General features: G+C 46.6%; 2 protein-coding genes across 2 annotated transcripts in view; both read right to left on the bottom strand.

The window, feature by feature from the left end:
- The window catches only part of DMRT1 (doublesex and mab-3 related transcription factor 1), a 56,379-nt gene extending 48,787 nt beyond the window's left edge, over positions 1-7,592 (bottom strand). Inside the window, exons 1-3 of the mRNA XM_015848895.2 lie at positions 7,566-7,592; positions 2,144-2,839; positions 463-646 (exon numbers count right to left, since the gene is read on the bottom strand). Coding sequence (XP_015704381.2) covers positions 463-646; positions 2,144-2,839; positions 7,566-7,592 — 907 coding nt within the window. The remainder of the gene's footprint in view (positions 1-462; positions 647-2,143; positions 2,840-7,565) is intronic.
- A 5,824-nt stretch (positions 7,593-13,416) lies between these two features.
- LOC107306080 (KN motif and ankyrin repeat domain-containing protein 1-like) lies at positions 13,417-18,011 on the bottom strand. Its single transcript, XM_015848893.2, has 4 exons — positions 17,198-18,011; positions 16,439-16,639; positions 14,689-14,787; positions 13,417-14,411 (listed from the first exon to the last, which is right to left on the bottom strand). Exons 1-4 carry the CDS (start codon positions 17,291-17,293, stop codon positions 14,349-14,351), a joined length of 459 nt encoding a protein of 152 aa, XP_015704379.1. The 5' UTR covers positions 17,294-18,011; the 3' UTR covers positions 13,417-14,348.
- Between the last annotated feature and the right edge of the window lie 184 nt (positions 18,012-18,195).

Here is an 18,195-nt window from a genome sequence, read left to right as displayed (position 1 = left end):
ATTTTGTTTTATGTGTGTGTGTTTTTCCCCTTTTCTGCCTATTACAAAGTCATTAAGTAGGAAAAGGCCTCTAGGAGCACCAAGCCCAACATCAGCCACTCCTCACCACGCCACTGATGTCCCTCAATGCCACATCTACATGGTTGTTGAACACCTCCAGGGACGGTAACACCGCCACCTCCCTGGGCAGCCGAAGAGGTGTAGTGGGGTGGAAAGACTGCCACCATCCCATCCACAACCATGGGCCGCAACCCATGAAATTCAATGCAGTGCTAGTCTACTCTGAGCTAATTTTATTTTTCAAGTGAAAATGAAACAAGAGGGACTAACGCTGGTTTCCTCCCCTTCTCTAGCTGCACCAGCAGCATGATGCAGCTGCTGGAGAGGGGAACTCAGCCCCGTGGCTGCAGGCAGCATATGGAGCTGGGCAGAAAGGAGCAGTGGCCCCTCACCAGCACTGACCTGGTGCACCGCTTGCTGCTGCTGCTGCGCTTGTGGAGTGCGCAGGGCTGCTGCTGTCCTGCAGGAGACAGGAGCTGCTGCTGCTGCTGCTCTTCTTGACAACTGGCTCTGGCGCGCTGGGCAGGGGCACGGGGTGGCTGATCCCCAGCTCCTCTTCCTGGGCTTGCTGCCTCCTCAGCGCAACCTGGGAATGAGAAAGCAGACGTACAGCTCAAGCAGTGTGTAATGGCAGCAAAGCAGGACTCAAACCCAAGGACCCCTTTTCCATGTAAACACATGTGAACAAACCCATAAAATTTTGGAGCCACACATACAGCAAAGCTGATGGTTTAGCTGCTCTTGGTTAGAGCATACTGTCAAAAGCACCACAATCTGCTGACAAACAGCTCCCAGCGACAAGAAATTGGTCTGCCTTGCTGTAAGGTAGTTCTTCATAAGGGCTTATCCATGCAACCTGGTGCTTCTCCCAAGTCTGCTGGGCTGCCTTGCAGCTCCCTGCTGGAAACCCTTTAGACCTTGCAGGTGCTAAACAGGCTCTGGAGCAACAGCAGTGTTGGGGAAGCAGCAAGAACTGCTGCTGCTGTGTGCTGTGTGTTGGATTTCACTGGGACGCTGCAAGATGGCTCTCTGCCTCCTTCCTGCCTCTGCTGCTCTGTATGTGCTGTGCTCAGCAGTCACTGAGGGCTCCCCAGCAGACTTCTGGGCAGCAAGGCAGTCCAGCATGGCTCTGCCCATGCCAAGCTCCAGCACACAGCCAGACAGGTGTGCGTGCACACACTGCAGGACTCAACCCCACTCCTTGCTCTGACCCCTCAAGTCAACGGCATTGACCCACAGCATTCCTCTGGTGCGGGGGGGACTGCTGCAGGGACACATCAGAAGGAGTACAAGCAATGCAGCTCCCGCTTCAGTACGGCTCAGTGAGGGAGGGAGGGCCTCGGTGCCACCTCCCAGCTCGGCAGGGAGTAACAGCACAGATGTCACCAGTGCAGTCCTGGGCAGGACGGGACGCAGCCTGCTTTGCTGCTGAGCACCGCGGGTCTGCCATTTAGGTTTAGGTGTACCTGGCTAAACACTGAACCTCTGAACGCAACATGAGGGGATTCTGGAAAACACTGTTAAAGAACAAAAAAAAAAAAAAAAAATCTGTTTTTTTTTTTAGAAATGAGCTCAATTAAAGCAACACAGGCTCAGAAAACGAATGGATGTACTGAATGCAAAAGCCGCAAGTAGAAGAGAGCTGCTAATAACTGGTCGAGTAGGCTGTTGCCTAGCTAAAAGCAAGTTGTCTAAGAGGACGGAAAGCCCAATGTGATGTTAATTAGAAGTTCTCGAACAGATTCACTTATTGAAAGGGCACAAGCGCGCTTCAGTTTCAGCCACTTTTAAAGCAGAAGCGCAGTCAGAAGCGCTGCCAGGCGCGCTCCGCTGCCACTCGGCGCGCAGAGGTGAAGCAGCCCGCCTTCAGCGTCGAGGAAACCCCGCATTTCTGTGCGCTAAGAAATTAACAGCGAGCGCTGCCCGAGCTCCGCTCCCGTCGGAAGGGCAGCGTCTCGCTCGGCCCGGCCCCGGCTCTGCGGGCAGCGCACTCACGTCGGCCCCGTCCCCGCTCGCCCCGGCCCCGCCGCGCGGCGCGGAGCTGCGGGCGATGCGGGCAGCGCTCCGCCGCCCCGCGTCTCACCTGCGCGGCCATCACCCGCTGCCGCTCGGCGATCAGGCTGCACTTCTTGCACTGGCAGTCCCGCCACATGCAGAACCGCTTGTGCCCCTTCAGCGGCGAGGAGTAGCCGTGGTTGCGGCAGCGGGCACACTTGGGCAGACGAGGCAGCTTCTTGCCCGTCGCCGGGGCAGCCGCCATTTGGGCCGCCGCCTTATTACCGAGTCCGCCCGCCTTGTCCCCCGGCCCGGCGCCGTCCGGGGGCTTGCTGACAGCCGGGGAGTCACCGGGCATGGCGGCCCGGCAAGGCTTCGGCGCGGCTCTGCCCGACCCGGTCCCGTCCCGTCCCGCCACCCCCCGCGTTTTGGCGGGAGGCCGCAGCCCGGCCTCGCCCCTCCCGCCGCCCCCCGCCCCCGGGCCGCCGGCCGGCCGCCAGCCCTCGTCCCCCGCGGGCCGTGCGCGGGAGCGGGCCGCCCTGCCCGCCCTCTTCGTCCAGCCCGGCCGCGCCGTCGGGGTGTCCCGCGGGGCCCTGACACGCAGCGCGGCGGAGCCATCGCGAGTCCCCGGCAGCGGCGTGTTCCGCGGCCGCGCTTCGTGCCCCGCTGCCCGCGCGGGGCTCGGCACACGTGGGGCAGCGCTCAGTGCTTCCCTGGGCCGGAGGGGGAGCGCGGAGCGCCGGCCCGCCCGCTTGGTAACGGCTTCAGACGGCCGAACCGCGCGCTGCACGGGGTCGGGGAAGATGCATTTCTCTTTTCCATGGGCTCCCGCTCAACCCGGAGCGACGTGATTTACAGCCCCGGGCGGCTCTACAGATATTATTTACAGTATTAATATTTCCTCTGTTACACCTTTAAATCTTTCCGGGCTCAACTTTAGATGACGCTATCTGCACGGTGAAATGAAACTATTAAATTACATCTCCATCTAAGATGAATGACAACTGTCACAGGAGTGACTCGACAGAGATGAAGCAGAAAGCGCCTGAGATTACGCGGGGCTGATTTATAAAGATTGCATAAAGATTTCTATAACCCAGCTTCATGACTCAGCATATCGGATGGTAATAAGTTACAGTAGGTAGAAATTTATTTCTGCTGGAAGAAGCCAAGGAGAGCTTCCCCCTCCGCTCCCAGCAGCCCTCTCCCGATAGCCCTGCATGGGCTGAGCCCCCAGCCACCAGCACCAACCCCTTGCGGCCGGGTGCTGTGCAGCACGGCTCGTTAAACGGGGTGAAACATTCATTTGATGGCGCAGATGCTCGTGGCATTGCCCTCCTCGCACTGATGTGCCCCGGCTAAGCCCGGCCTCACCCCGCAGCGCGGTGCTGCACAATGAACGATGTATCTCACTGATAACGTCTAAGCAGGTGAACGGGGCAGGCGGGAGTCCTTAGCTTCCTAGACTGAAAGTGAAATCTGTCCCTGAATGAAGCCGTTTGCATCTCCTGGGGGCATTGATCGGGTTCCGAAGTTGTTGGCTGCAAGTCAGCCCTGAAAGGGAATCTCCAGGTTGTGAAGTTCTTTTGTGACTGGGTGAGCCTCGGCAGCTGCTGCGCGGCCGCTCAGATGCAAATCGTTCTGAATGCAAAAGGAGGTGAAAAGGAGGCTAAATCGTAGGGAAAAGGAAGCAAAGCAAACAGAACAACAACAACAAAAATCAGAGCGTGTAAAGGTAAGGGAAGAAGGAAAAGGTCAGCAGAAATGATGGGAGGAGGAAGAGAAAGACTGAAAGGAGTGAAAAGGGAGAGAAGGAACGTGGTGTGTGGAATGGGCCAAGACAGGCAGTGATAGGAGCCACTGACTGCATACGGGTGGGTTTTTTCACTTAGGAACTAAGCGAGGCAGCTGAAAAAAAACAAAATACAAGATGCGAGTAATGAAACAGTTCCCACCAGAGCACAATTTCACCTGTATTTCATGTATTTCATAGTCCCACTTTTCAGGACTACACCACAGATCCCTGTTATCCACGATGCTATGAAACCTATTGGTGAGGAGCTCAGTATTAATTAGTTCTAACCCCAGCATTTAGTTTTCTGGGTGAATGGCACCGAGACAGAGAGGTGCCTGCTGAGTACAAGGGCACAGCCAAACTTCCAGCTATGGATGCCTTCATTTTAGTTTGCTCGTGCCACGCTTTGAGGATGGTTTTAGCTTGTAATGTTGTTTGTCTCTGTTTTTTGTTTTTTTTTTCCTCGAGGATTTGATGAGGATGTCAACACATCACTGGGCTGTCTGTCCATGGATTCATGTTGGAAGGAGGGATGGGTGTCACTACCAGCAGCTGTAATACAGACCTGAACAATGCAAACCTTCAGGAAATCAGATTCACTTGTTCAGTGATGTCAGTGACTTAGCATCACTGTTAGTTGCTGACACCTTTGGAAGTATGGACCTTTAAGAATTGTTTGTGATAAAAAGTTGGAAGAAGAACCTTCTTACTGTCCTTCAATGTTTTTGCACAAGTCTCTCAAGTACAAAATGTCATCTGTTTTTGTTGCCATGAGACACATGGCAGCAGAGGGGCAGTCTGACTCTATGGCATCTGTTGTAGACATGTGGATGAAGCAAAGGGGTGCAACTGAATTCCTCCATGTAGAAAAAATGGCACCCACTGACACTCATTGGTGCTTGCTGAACGTTTATGGAGGCTAAGCAGTGGATGTGAGCTCAGTGAGGTGGTGCGTAATGCATTTCAGTTGGCCATATTCCAGTTGGCCATACACAGCTGTCACGTGAGTATCTCAATCAGCTCATCTGTGTGAATCAGGTAATGCTGTTGACTATATTGAAAAATAGGGTTTTGTAGCTGAGAATTTGCTGTACCTAATGATGTTATTGTGCTCTTGGTATCTGTTGTAGTTTCCATGCAAATAAATAGGAGGCACTACTTTCAGTGCAAACATCATACGTATGTATGTGTTTATTTGCAGGTACTGGGTCAAACCAGTGGGTTTTTGCCCCTTTCTTTGCAGCAAATCTTTCTGACTCCCCTGGGTTGTTTTACAGACCAAACCACAGGGGTAGCTGAGATCTGCTATGCAGCTTTCATTCAGCAGAGCAAGCAGTATACAGCTGCTCCATCTCCAGTACTCATGCTGTGACAACCCACACGTCTTCTATGCAAGTGATCCTCCTATGTCAGTAGCTCCCCATGCAAAGGTAAGCATCTGCTGTAGGGAAGGACCCCAGCAGGACTGTGACAACTGAAATGAAGTGTACTGTACGTACTGTACTCAGTATCCCAAAGATAGTTCAGGAAAAAGCCAGTAGGTGGCATAAAGAAGCCGTGCTTCTTCTTTTTGCAGTTTTACTTCTTCCATTCATTCCTTATTTTAAACACGAAGTTTTGTCTGCTGGCTCTTAAAGCACAGATTTTTTTTTGTACTTTCTGGAAGTGTATGTATTTTTTGTGTCTCTGTTTGTGCTTTGATACAGGTTATGATTTCAGTACAGGTTGCACCACAGCCTGGAGGTGAGGATTTCTTCTCAGAACAGACAGATCTGAACCCAAACCTTGCACTGAAATTGCCCCATGTTTGAAAGGGTTAAAACTCAGCTCCTGCATTGTCAGCTCTCTACTATATACTATGACATAGGGTTAGCACCAGCAGCATCACTCAGCATCACTGGAATCTGACAGTCCACTAATTGTTTTTGCTAAAAGTCCATTCAAGCAAACTGAGTCTTTCATTCCGACATAAGCTTCTGAGAGCTGCAGCACTTCTTAGTTGCTCAATCCAAATAGCCAAATATTGCATGGCTAAAGCCAATCATTAAATGGTTAAATTGGCTATTTGGGAACATTATTAGGTGCAACTTTTTAAATATCAGTAAAAAAGTGAATGTGGGGAAAGCATGGGACTGCTCCTCAGTCTTCATTGCTCATTTTCAGCACACTTAAAAATTAATTGGATCCAGTGACTTAGAACATTGAAGACTCTTGCATGACTCATTAAGCTGACACTTCTAACATTTGTAATTCGCACTGTAAGAGTGATAGAATCACATAAGCCATCTGTATGTTTGAGCTCTTTCATCAGGGTAGGACTAGTGCAGGGAATGCCCTTAGATTTGAGTATCGTCATCAATTCAGCTCTAAGACATCTGTAATGGAACCGAGTTTGATAGGCTGCCAGAGTGTGACAAACTGAGCTCCAACCTCTTAAAATCACCAACACAATTAATTGCTAGTTTTTAATTAATAGTCTTCAGTCTTTTAAAGGATACTGTTAAATTCCTGTTTTATTGAGCAAATCCATTGGTATTCAAAGGAACAAATAGATCACTTCAAATTATAAAGCACTCGTTTTGTTATCTGCTTTCTTTTTTAACTGTAGCAGATCTGATTTTACATTCCTTATCTTAAATGACCCAAAACTGATGGAGTTCTAGGTTTCTGAAGGGCACATTTAGCTGTTTTTCCTAGGTGACGGAAGGTGCAGGTTATACTGTGTGTAACTTACTGGCTGCCCGATTATTTGCATTTCCCATAATTTCTGTGCATGATAGAAGCAAATGAATGGTTACAGCAGCTTTCTGTGCATTTATTTTCACAGGGAGGTTTGGAGGTAGGACCCAAATGCTGAGACAGAGCCTTGGTGTCCTCATCCCTGGTCCCCGGAGTGGAGATCCTGGAGATGTGGGCCCATCTGTCATGGACAGCCTTGCAGGGTGCTATCGGGATGAAGATAACCACAGCACTCAGTTGACTTCCCCAGGTAACTCCTATCACTGTATGTCAGTCAGCACGTCAGGGTTGGTGATTTCTGCGCATCTTATGTGCACGTTGGCTAATTAGGAGTAATTGAGTTTCTCCAGTTCTATTGGCTAGAAGGTGCTAAGGAAGCTGACACATTTGTTACAAACAATTTCAACTGCCAGGCTATTAATTTTAATTAGGTTGGCTTTGTCTAGACACGGAGCTGCCTTGTCAGGTGATGGGGACACAGCATGGAAACTTTTTAGGCCAACCTTCTAATTTTCTGTCATCCCTATGCAAACAACCTCCTGCAGATGCTGGAGTAAAAATATTGGAAGCCCAGCTCTGCAATGCTGGCCAACTATTCACACTGCCTGAATAAGACCTATTTAAATACGATCAGAGTTTAGAATTGTATCAGATAGCCCACAGTAAGGTTGAGAACAAAGAGCACCTTTGCTGCACAGTGCTTTAAGATGCCTGTTTTTGAGAAATGAAGGCACATAGATTGCCTTTCTGATACAGAAAGGCCACTTCCCTGAGCTCAGGGTGCCTGAAGGTAGGTAGCCCACAGCTCTGAATGTGCCCAAGCGTTCATTAACACACACCCTGCTGTCCTTGGTACTCCCTTCATTCTAGCCCAGTTGCCTGGACGTTCCTTAGTCAACAGCCCATTGCCCTGTGATGTTCTGCACTGATGGGTTAAGAATACAGACCGTAACCAAGGCCAGTGATTGACTCTTACCTGCTCTGGTGAGATTCCTTCTGTCATCGAAAGCAAACAAAACAGACCATTAGAAACAAAATGAAAATTACCCTCCTTTTTTTATTTTTTTAAATTTTTATTTTTTTTTTAATACTTGCTGGCTCAGACTTCTCTTGACTTTCCCATTTGTTGATATAGATGTTGTAGAGTCTGGCAATGATGTATCAAAAAATACCTTGCATTTACCTTGCCTTCCTATTCAAAGAAGGTCCCTAATACGATTGCTATTGTCATTATTAAGTTCTAAGGGGCACCACTGTAGCAATTCAATGAACACTAATGAAAGACAGTGGAAATAACTTGTACCAGAGAAGTGAGAGGAGGATGCACAGGTAGTCGTAGCTCACAGGGGATGAGTGCAAGTGATGGTGATAGGAGCAGACAGTGTGGTTCACTGCTGCAGTTAGGAGCCCAAACACTGGGCTGCACAGTCTCCTCCTGGCGGGAGCTGGAGGAGCAGCTCTCACACTCGGCTGTGTTGCTAGAGAACAGTGGGAAGGACGGATGCACCACGGTGAGAGATTCATTAGTTTGCTGGCAGTCGTCAGTGCTGGAAAATGGTACAGGAGCCAGAGATGGGAGCGAGCTGCATATTTTCTTTGAAATCTGCAGTCTGTGTTACATTTTGAGTAAAACTCCTCAGGATATCTAGTTCCTGAGCTCAGATTGTGCAGTTCTGGAACAGCGTGTTTAATCCTGCTGGTCCTTATGCTCCTCAGTGATGCTTACCAGCAGTGGACTACAGAATGCTTTGGGCAGTCCTGAGATATGCAGCCTGTTTTCCTGTTTTGTAACTGTCTTTGAAGAATTTTTTCTTTCAGATTTCTTCAAGAGAATTATAGACAAACTGTTATTTGGTTGGAAGAAGCCTTCAGCCCTGTTCATTTGCTGCTATAAATTATGGCACTGGCACTGTTGATCTGGCTGCTGGTCAGGGATCATAGAATAGCTTAGGTTGTAAGGGATCTTAAAGATCACCCAGTTCCAACTCTCTTGCTATGGGTAAGAACAAAAGGCTGAAAAAGGCTGTTCAGGGGCTCATCCAACCTGGATCTTACACATATCTGGGCCTGCAACACAGAATCACAGAAGGATGTGTACATGTTGTGCACTGTATTCACACCTTGCACTTGGCCTTGTTAAACCTCATTAGATTCTTATGTGATCACTTTTTGAGCATGTCCAGGTCCCTCTGGATGGCATCCCTCCTTTCTGTTGTATCAGCTGCATCCCTCATCGGGATCAGGCTTGCAACCCCCTCCCGTGCTGACCCGGTGGGAGAGCTGTAGAGGCACTGCAGTTTAGCACAGTGTAATGCGTGCCTTTCTCTCTGGATTTTACATTTCTGCTAGCAGCTGTTTTGCAGCTCTCTTCACTGCTTCCAAAGCAGTGTTGGGACACAGGCCACAGCTATTGATTCCACATCTCAGGAGAATATTTGTTGTCAGAAGGAGAATAAATGAGAGCATAACACAGCTCTAAGAAGTACACACCCCCAGTCTGGTGGCTGCTGCTAGAGGTGGCTGCTCCCAGGATCCTGGCCTGCTGCCATCTGCAGAGATCCTCCCCTCACAGCAGAGTTTCTCCTGGCTGCACATGGTTAGAGGTATGCAGACATACCTCCATATATATATATGTCTGCTTGGTCGGCAGTTCTTGACACACTTCTGACAAAACACAAGTTTTTGCATGAAGGCCAGAACATGCATCATCTTACAGCAGCTAGGGATCGTGGCAAACTCACATCATTGCTTTAAAAATTCACCCACCTCAATAGAAAACCCCTCCTTTTTACAGAGCTAACCCGAGGAACTTCCTCACCTTTGGCTGTATCTCCTGCCTTACTGCTCCTTTGGAAGTCACCTGTACTGCACATCATTTCAGCAGTCACATTCTGGGGGTGTGTTACATCCCTCTTAGACAGGAATCCCCTCTCAGCCAAACATCAGTCTCCCTTTGGGCATCTTGCTGAGGGCCAGGTGCAGAAACACGCACAGGCCATTTCTACTCTCATCACTAACAGCTTTTCCTCAGCTCACTCTCAGTTTCCAGCTCACTCAGGAGAGGTTTCTCCCCATGGCACAGGTTTCTAGCCTTCTCCCACTCCCACAGACTTGCATTATTTTCCCTCAGTTGTTTCCTTATGATTTTCCTAATTCTCATTTCCAAATCACATGGTTTTTTTTTTTATCAGCCTATGTTTCTAATCTCTCCCAACCTCTTCATGCAGCTGCTCTGCTCACACCCCTCCCAAATCTGCATGAAGACATGAAGGAGCTTCTTGCTCCTCCTGCTGCTAAACCACCTCCTGCAGGTTAAGCCACCACGAGTGATGCATGTGGTCAGACTGGAATATTCTCACAACAAGCTTACAGGAATGACTGTGGGGTGTGGGGAAGCCATTTCCTGGTCCATCCACTGCCTGCTGACACCTCCCCAGTGCCACAGGCCTGTGAGTGGCTGCCCTGCAAGTCAACACACCTTGGGACTGGAGAAATGGGCCCAGAAATGCCCAAAGGCAACACAGGCGCATCACAGCTTGCTCACCACAGGCAGCTGGTGGCTTGTAGCTGTGTCTGAAAGACATGGCAATTGACTTCTGCTCTTCATGTCTGAAGGTGTTTAATAATGCTCTGCTTAAGGGGTATAATGGTGGTTTTATTTACAGATCTCTACTGCAGAGGTCTCTGAAGGGCAGTTTTATATAGCAAGAATTATTTAAAAGGCAGTTTGTCTTTGCTCGTGCTGGCTGTGTTGGCTAACCTATTTCCTGCTAAATACCTTTTACCGAGGTTGCCAAACAGTGGCCATTCTGCAGCCAGTAAGAGCATGTTCCTGCCCAGCAGTGCTCATAAAGCAGCAGCAAGGCACTGATCTGCTGGCCAGTGTCATCCAAGTGAACCGAGCAGCAACTGGCAGAAATGGACAGCAATTGGTAGCTGAACTCTGACAGGCACTGGGTTCATCACAGGCATGCAGAGTCACAGCTGCCAAACTCAGCAGGAGTCAGCAGGGACCTTTTCATTGACTTCACTCTGCATTACACCAGGCCTTAGGGAGTGAGGTCAAACAGTTCTGCAGTCCTCAAATGGAGTATGAAAGAAATCCGAATCTCAGAGTCCCTTTCCTCTGATCTCACCATCGTCACCTCCCGGAATGCTCAGCTCCAAATCCTCCTTGCATGTTTGCTGGCACTGCTGCCTGACCTCCTGCATCTGCTCCCTGCTCAGGGGCAGGCCAAGCGCCCACACTTCACCTGTACCCCAGGGATGCAGACCCAGTTTGGACACTTCTCCTTTTTGCTGGGAAGGGTTTGTGGTTAACCTTTCTGTCAGTGGGTCTGGATGCAGGCACGAAAAGGATAAAGCCTGCATGCAGACAGAGCCCAACAGTGAGCTGCTCACAGCCAGTTCTGCTGCTGTTCAAAGGCACAAAGATGTCTGTAGCCTTTGGGCTGCTTCCATCCCAGCAAATTGAGCCAGGCCTGTGTCAGGGACTGACGCCAAGGCTTGTATTACTCACACCAGGCTGAACTGGCCTCAGAGCAGCCTGGCTTCTCAGCCAAAAGCATGAGATATCAGGGGGAGCAGACAGAAGTCTATCTCTAGAATAACTTCAGTTCTCTCAGTTCCATCCAAACAGTAACTCTTAAAGTGTGCCTTGCAAAAATGCATTTAGATTAATTGCCATCACGTAAAGACGGGTACAGGTAACCAGTAACCCTCACTTCTTATCATCTCTTAGAGTGATCTTGAGCAGCACTGAGCTTCATTTCACTTTAACAGCATAACTGGAAAACAAGACAGTAAAGTCCTTTACAGCCTTGAAAAAGTGTCAGGGATTTTATGTATTCACCGAGGCTCGGAGTTCAAAGGTGAAGACAATATCACGCTTTGATATTCCGAGAGTCAATCATCATCTCATCTCAACTGGAAAACAAATGCCTGGGAGGGTGTGTGGGGGGAGTTCAATTCAAAGCTGGTATGCATGGCAAACCCCCTAATCCCAGCACCTGTGATAAACGCTATCCAGCACTAGCAGGTGGAATTCAACTTGGCTGGCACAGGGCACAGGAGGATTGAAATGTTTTGGGGAACCTCCCATTTCCTGGGGAAGACAGTGACATTCACAGTGTCAGCTACTTCAGGTGTCAACCTCCTGGGGACAAGAGGGCCATCAAAGAGAACGAATGGTAAAGGAAGTAATTATTATATAATGTTATTATTATATATCATACATATATTTTATATGTGTATTTTTTCATATACATATAATATATATATATATTCCTTTGGGAGGAAACTGGACTTTGCATGGAAATGCAGAATCCAGCTTCCCCTGGAGGTTTTTAAGCTCTAGTTGGCCAATGACAGGCCAACCCTATTGCTTACGAAGACAGGGTACCTAAATAAACACAGTAAGCCTGATTTGTGCAGCCCTCCTCTTGCATGTTGCAGTTGGAAGAGTCAGGTTGCTCCTGACACTTCTGCCAGACAGTGCCATCAGAAAGCAATACAATCATGTTGAACAGCTGTTACCACCTAACACCTTTGTTTCTGATATACCAATTTGCTACACTGTCCTAAAAATGAGAGAGGGGCATGTTCATTTTCCACACTCCTTCAGGTAAAAAAAGATGTATAAAGGTAGGTTTGGTGCATCTGTCTCTGTCATTAGACACTAAAATCACTGAACCAGATATTTTAGACCCTTCTAGGATAGCTGCTTGCCCAAGACTCCCACTAATTTGTTGAGGGAGAAACAGGAACACGAACATTTTAACAGTTGAGAGTCCTCTGCTCTGAAACTTAAATTCACAGATGCTTCAAATCTTTGACCTCAAGCTACATGACATAGAAATAGAGAAGAATTTAATCCATTAGATTCACACAAGCGTGTATAAGTAAACAGCCTGGATCTTCTGTGGCTGTGGAGTGGATGAAGCTTCCACTAATTCTGTTGGACCAGAAGCTCCCCCAGTGCCAACATGAGCGTGAAATTTCTAAGGAAGCCCATGCTGGTGCCATGCACTTCATGTGCCTGATGCTCAGGCAGAGACACTGCTGCATTATGGATGTGAAGCAGCTGGTGTGAGGCCCCAGCCCTGCTGACAATGGGTGCTGCTTTGTGCCACCACTGACGGGTGTGCACGTGGCACACATGACAGCAGGCACTGACCATTTCCAACTGAGTGCAGCTGGAAAAGCACAGAGCATTTTTTGCTGTTTTACTTATTTACTTACTTACTTATTTAACTGTTACCTGCTGTCAGCCTGGTGTCAGAGAGAAGACCTTGATTTCACAACTGGTGACGTGCCTCTATAACTAGTGTAAGAATCCACACAGAATTGGATGCTGCATGGAATGAAAGTACAACATACAGAAGATGCAGTAGCAAAAACTGTCTGACCATGAAGTGGGGGAGCTTCTTTGGGACTAGAATGTTGAGACATCTACTCTTGGAAGACAAAGCCCAAAGGCTTTTAATTCAGTTGGTCATTGCTTTACAAAGAGCTATGTTAAACCATCTGAGCACTGTTCTTTACTGCCTCCCCACAATGCCTCACCTGGACAGCAGGCTCCATGCAGCTCCATGCAGCCTTCACAGCAGGCACAAGACTAGTGAAAGCAGGTGTCTTCATCAGAGCTTTTCACTCTGGCAACCTAGGCACTGACGGTGTCTGTACCACCGTATCACTGTATCAGCAGCCCCCAAGGGTTGAAACTATCCAGTCATCCCTGCCTTGCTTTACCGATCCATCCTGTTTTGCTGCTGCATGTATAATCTGCAGCATTTCTGGATGATGACAGATCACGCGTAAAATAGGAGAGGAATAAAACAGCATAATGAAGTTTTATTCTGAAAATATGGCAAGAGTCTAAGGCACTTCAAACATTTAAATACACATGACTAAAGTGAATGTGACAAGGTAGTAGCATTCCATAAATATGCACCGAGAACTACACTCATTTCCACTCATGGGGAATATACAGCTGGTACCTCTAATTTTACTCTCCAATAAACATGAATGGAGCTTATACACTGACACAGTTAATAAAAATATGGTAACGTGACATGTAATTCTTCATGTAGTTTTTAATTACTAAGGAATATAAAATGTTGAAAATACTGTGCGAGTTAATTTTATAGATATTATCTTTCATATAAAAGTTATACATTATCCCCAATTAGCAACAAGTTACTTAGTGAACTTCTGAACTCACGAGAGGATCTATCCCCAACATCTAATCCAGTCACCCACCAGCTCAAGCTTCACTGAGCTCACTATATAAGCAACTGCAACTTCTCAATTTCAAAATAATTAAAAACACCAAAGTTGTGTTGGAATGAAATTTATGAGAAGGTTACTGTGATGAGGCTTAGGCACAGTAAATACAAATGTTTGAGAATGATTTAAAACAAGCCACTGGGACACCCCTGCAAGGATAGCTTTAGACCTCTTAGGCAGTACATAACATAGGGAAAGGCAATCTAAAAGAAAAACAGCATTAATGCCAGTGTATGGAAAGATGAGCAGGTGAGCAAAAAGGACAGTTCTGGCTAAGGCGCTCAGATGAGTACTACCTAACTATATGCTTGCTTCAAGTTTAAGGTTTTTTATCTTTAGCACTAGGTCTCTGCTTTCACTTTGCTGGTGAGTTCAGGCACAAGACAATTACATTCAGTATCTGTCTCAGTAAAACAGTAACATTTAGCAGCTTAAAGATGGCATTGCGATTTTTACAGGTATTGGTGCAGCACTACTCAAATGCAGCTCTGTGGGTTGGACCGGGAGATGTCTTTCTGCTAAGCCTAGGAGTGCCCTAAGGAAAAGGAAAGAACAATTAATCACAAGGAAAATATTTTAGCCAGCCAAAGACAGCATTCACAAAGCACTGTTCAGTTGCTTCCTTTCAGCTGCATAGTTAATCTTTTCTTTCACTCCCCACTTTTGGAACAACAGTTCTAGCTATCATTCAGCCAACTAACCAAGAGTGAAAGTTGTTTAGACAGTTGAAACGTTGAGCTGTAGTTGATCAGGAAAATGAGTCAGTTAAGATGTAAACTGCATTTGGAAAATTCAGTAGGTTGTGTACGTACCGGTGACTGGGTCTTGGAAAAGTTGACGTGTGCATAAAGGAGAACCGCTATGTCTTTATGCCCAGCTTCCAGGGCTATTGAAAGTGCTGTGCTGCCATCCTGAGTGAAACAAAGGGAAGAAATAAGATGATTCTTATTCTTGTGTCCTCTTACTGGTCTCTTAAAAGCCCCAGAGCTCACAGAGAAGTGGAGATCCTACCGCTCAGATTGCTGAGTTAATTTAGAGTCTTGTTCAATTTCTTATACTATAATTAAGTGCCAACAAACCTTTGCACTGCTGGTTTATGAGACAATCCAATTGTCAAGAGGCCTCATAATTTCTCTCAATGAGGAGAAGAGATTATTGCTGAGCAGGAATGAGCATGCCATTATCACAACATTTTGTGTAGTGCTCTGAAAAAACTGTGATTTTGGAAGATTGGTCTGAGAGAAACTACAGTATCAGGAGTGTAAGTGAAGATAAGGGCTCATCAAGTATCACAGTAACTGTTGTATTATGGTAATCACTGTTATGTTCTAACTGCCATTAACACTTTGAACAATGGCATTCATAGTTCCAAATGCATGGCTCCAGATGATGGCAATCTAAAAAGCAATAAATGCATTTTACTGGTCAGCCACCTCAGTTTCTCAGGAAATACTATGTCCTTCAGAAACCACAGCCCTTGAAGCTCCTAACAGCAGAGTGCCCTTATAGAGTCTGCCTCTAATGTAGGCTCTCTGAGTGCAGCACCATTTCCAACCACTGCTGCTGCTCTCAGAAAGGTCACCACCAGCATAAGGAAGATATAAACCATTTCTCCAGCCTTGGATGTGATAAGCAGCATTCAAGTAGAAAGTCTCCTTTTGAGACTACAGGGAGCAGTTATAAAGAAAGCTAACTGTCCTGTGCAGATATGGGAGACAAATTTAACGTTTAACAAATTCAAGACAAAACTCCAAAGCCCACACCAGGAAAAACAAGGCTCACTTATTCTGGTGTGGTAAACCATTACTAGAATGGCACACATTAGTAAATAAAGCTCAGCTCACTACCGACCACATTGTCTGGAGAAGGGTCAGTTGCATTCAGAATAGCTAGGGGAATGCTAAAAATGTACCCAAAAGGTGGCAATGTTAACAAGAACACAAAACCAACTAAGCTGACATTTTCAACCCTGAGAACTGTACACATCACATTCTCTGTTGACAGTGTAGGCTGTAGTGGTATCTGCAAAGAAGAAATATGCCACTTGGCAAGGAGGCCATAGCCCATATCTGCTTGTTGTCGGGACAATGTAGTGTTATGAGTGGCAGTCCCAAACTGTACTCTCAGAAGTTGTTGTGTGCCTGCAGAGTGAACAGCCTCTGAGAACTACTTGCCATAACACAGAAAAATAAAGCAACGTGACCATTAAGACACCAGATAAAATCCTGTTTGAAAATTGGAAGACTTAGGAAACAAGGAAGGGAAGTGAGAGGGATATTTTACCATAACCTAGCAAGTGGTTTCTCTTCACTGGGCAACTACAGCTACCCTCAAAAAAAGCTGCTGGGAAGGTCAGTTAGAAAAGCAAAGATAACAACCAGGCAAATGATCAGAGCAGTTTCTATCACAAAACAGGATTCACACATTTGGTACTTCGGTGCTGCAAGTCAATTCCTGTCAGTAGACTTCAGCAGCTTTCCACCGAGCCCAAAAACTAAACCTGAAAAGCATTCTGGAGTGGAGAACCTATCTGACAAAGCACCATCTGGAAAGGCAACTCACATTGTCCTCCAGGGTGCCATTACATCCAGGCTGAGCCAGCAAAAGTTTGACTATTTCAACATGTCCATGTTCGCTAGCACACATCAGAGCTGTAGAACCCTCATCATCCTGGATATTGACGTCTGCACCACAGGCCAGCAAAGCTTTAACCATATCAATTCGCCCGTGACTCACAGCAAGCATCAGGGCAGTCTGACCAGCCTGTGAAAAAAAGGAGAAAGAAACAGGTCACCGCAAAGACAACCAGTGGTGGTAAATCATACACATCTTCTGTTGTTGTTCTTGGCACTGTGCTTTCTCTTGGGGGTACGAGGGAAGCATATATTTATACAGGACTATCAGGTCTCTGCTTGCCATTATTTGAACATCTTATACATATCCAATATTTGCATAGCTGTTTAATAAATTAATGAAAACATCACACTCATTTCCAGATGTGGAGTTCCTTGGAAGGAACTAAATGCTGCAGAATTTGGAAATGTCTCCAAAAATCCTATAATGGCTCTTTCATCTAATTCTTTATATAATTACAGAAGACATCCAGAATTGATGCGCAAGTGTTGTTTCATGGCTCCATTTGGTATAAGGGAATAAAAAGAAAAATCTAAGAAAAGCAAATATTTGAATACTTGAACGGTGAGAGCGAATGAGTGCAAAAGCCATACCAATGGAGGAAGGAATCACAGGGATAACTGCGGAAGGAAAAAAAGAGTAAAGTCACAGGAGTGGGAACACTGTCTCGTGAATCATTTGGCTGACCTGACTGGCTTTTGCATTCACGTCCCCACAGCTGAACAGCTCCTCCACTATCCTCATGTCCTTCTCAGCTTCCACAGCTGCGAGAGCGGCGAGCATGATGGGGGTATAGCCGGCCTTGTTCTGATGGTTTACGTTACAGACATCTGCAGAGGGATGAGATAATTTCTTTGGAAAGCAGGAACCCAAAAAGCAGCAATTGTGCTAATGAACTGAATAAACTGTTAGTAGAGCAGCCTACTACAGGAAAAAAAAAGGCATCAATTGCTCTCATAATGGAAATGATTCAAGGAAAAGTGGAGAGGAAAAAATAAACAGGGGTGCTCTTAAGCCTGAGAAAGAAAAAGGATCCTTTTATACTGTGTGTGTGACACAAAGGAGAACACAAAGACATTTTATATGTCATCATTTAAAGTTATATGTTTTTTTATAAAATCAAGTGGTCTGGAATTTGACATGACCTTCAGGGTCACGGGTCCAAATCCTAGGAACACAATCAGTGCAATGTTTAAGCTCCTCTCCTGAGGGCAAGACCACTGCAGAGTGCAAACGGTCCAGTGACATGGTCAGTGGAAAAGCCACTTTTCAGTGCTAACATTTTTCCTGTAACTGGTGTTGTTTTAAAGATCTCCAAGTACTTTGACACGTTCTGGGACTGCAGAAAAGACCTTACAATTAAAGGCTTTTTCCAGCTCCATCGAGTATTTGACTCTGAATAAAAAGGTGCTGTGGGAACAAACACAAGCAAGTCACCCAACTAGTGCTAGAAGTGGAGAAGAGTTCTTCTTTTCAGTCACTTCTAACCTCCAAATCTCTGTTCCTACCATTCTGCAGAGATCCAGCAGGTCTTACTGGTTTACCAGAAAGCAGGGCTTTTAGTGTATTGGAAAGCAAGGACTTACATAAACAATATATCTAGACCTAGGTCTAAATAGCACCACAGGTACCTCAACAAGAACACCTGCTTCAGGAAATTCTTCAGATTTATTGCCAAGAGTATT

This window comes from Coturnix japonica, chromosome Z, assembly GCF_001577835.2.
Source record: "Coturnix japonica isolate 7356 chromosome Z, Coturnix japonica 2.1, whole genome shotgun sequence".
Taxonomy (NCBI): domain Eukaryota; kingdom Metazoa; phylum Chordata; class Aves; order Galliformes; family Phasianidae; genus Coturnix; species Coturnix japonica.
The sequence above is the reverse complement of the archived record's forward strand: the minus strand, read 5'-3'. Positions and strand labels throughout refer to the sequence as shown.

Coding starts and splice junctions, on each gene's coding strand:
- LOC107306080 (XM_015848893.2), bottom strand. CDS start 17,293: ATGCTCGCCGCTCTCGCAGCTGTGGAAGCTGAGAAGGACATGAGGATA. Junction 16,640..17,197: donor TGAATGCAAAAGCCAGTCAG/GTCAGCCAAATG, acceptor TTTTTTTCACAG/GCTGGTCAGACTGCCCTGAT. Junction 14,788..16,438: donor ATGGCACCCTGGAGGACAAT/GTGAGTTGCCTT, acceptor TGTTTCACTCAG/GATGGCAGCACAGCACTTTC.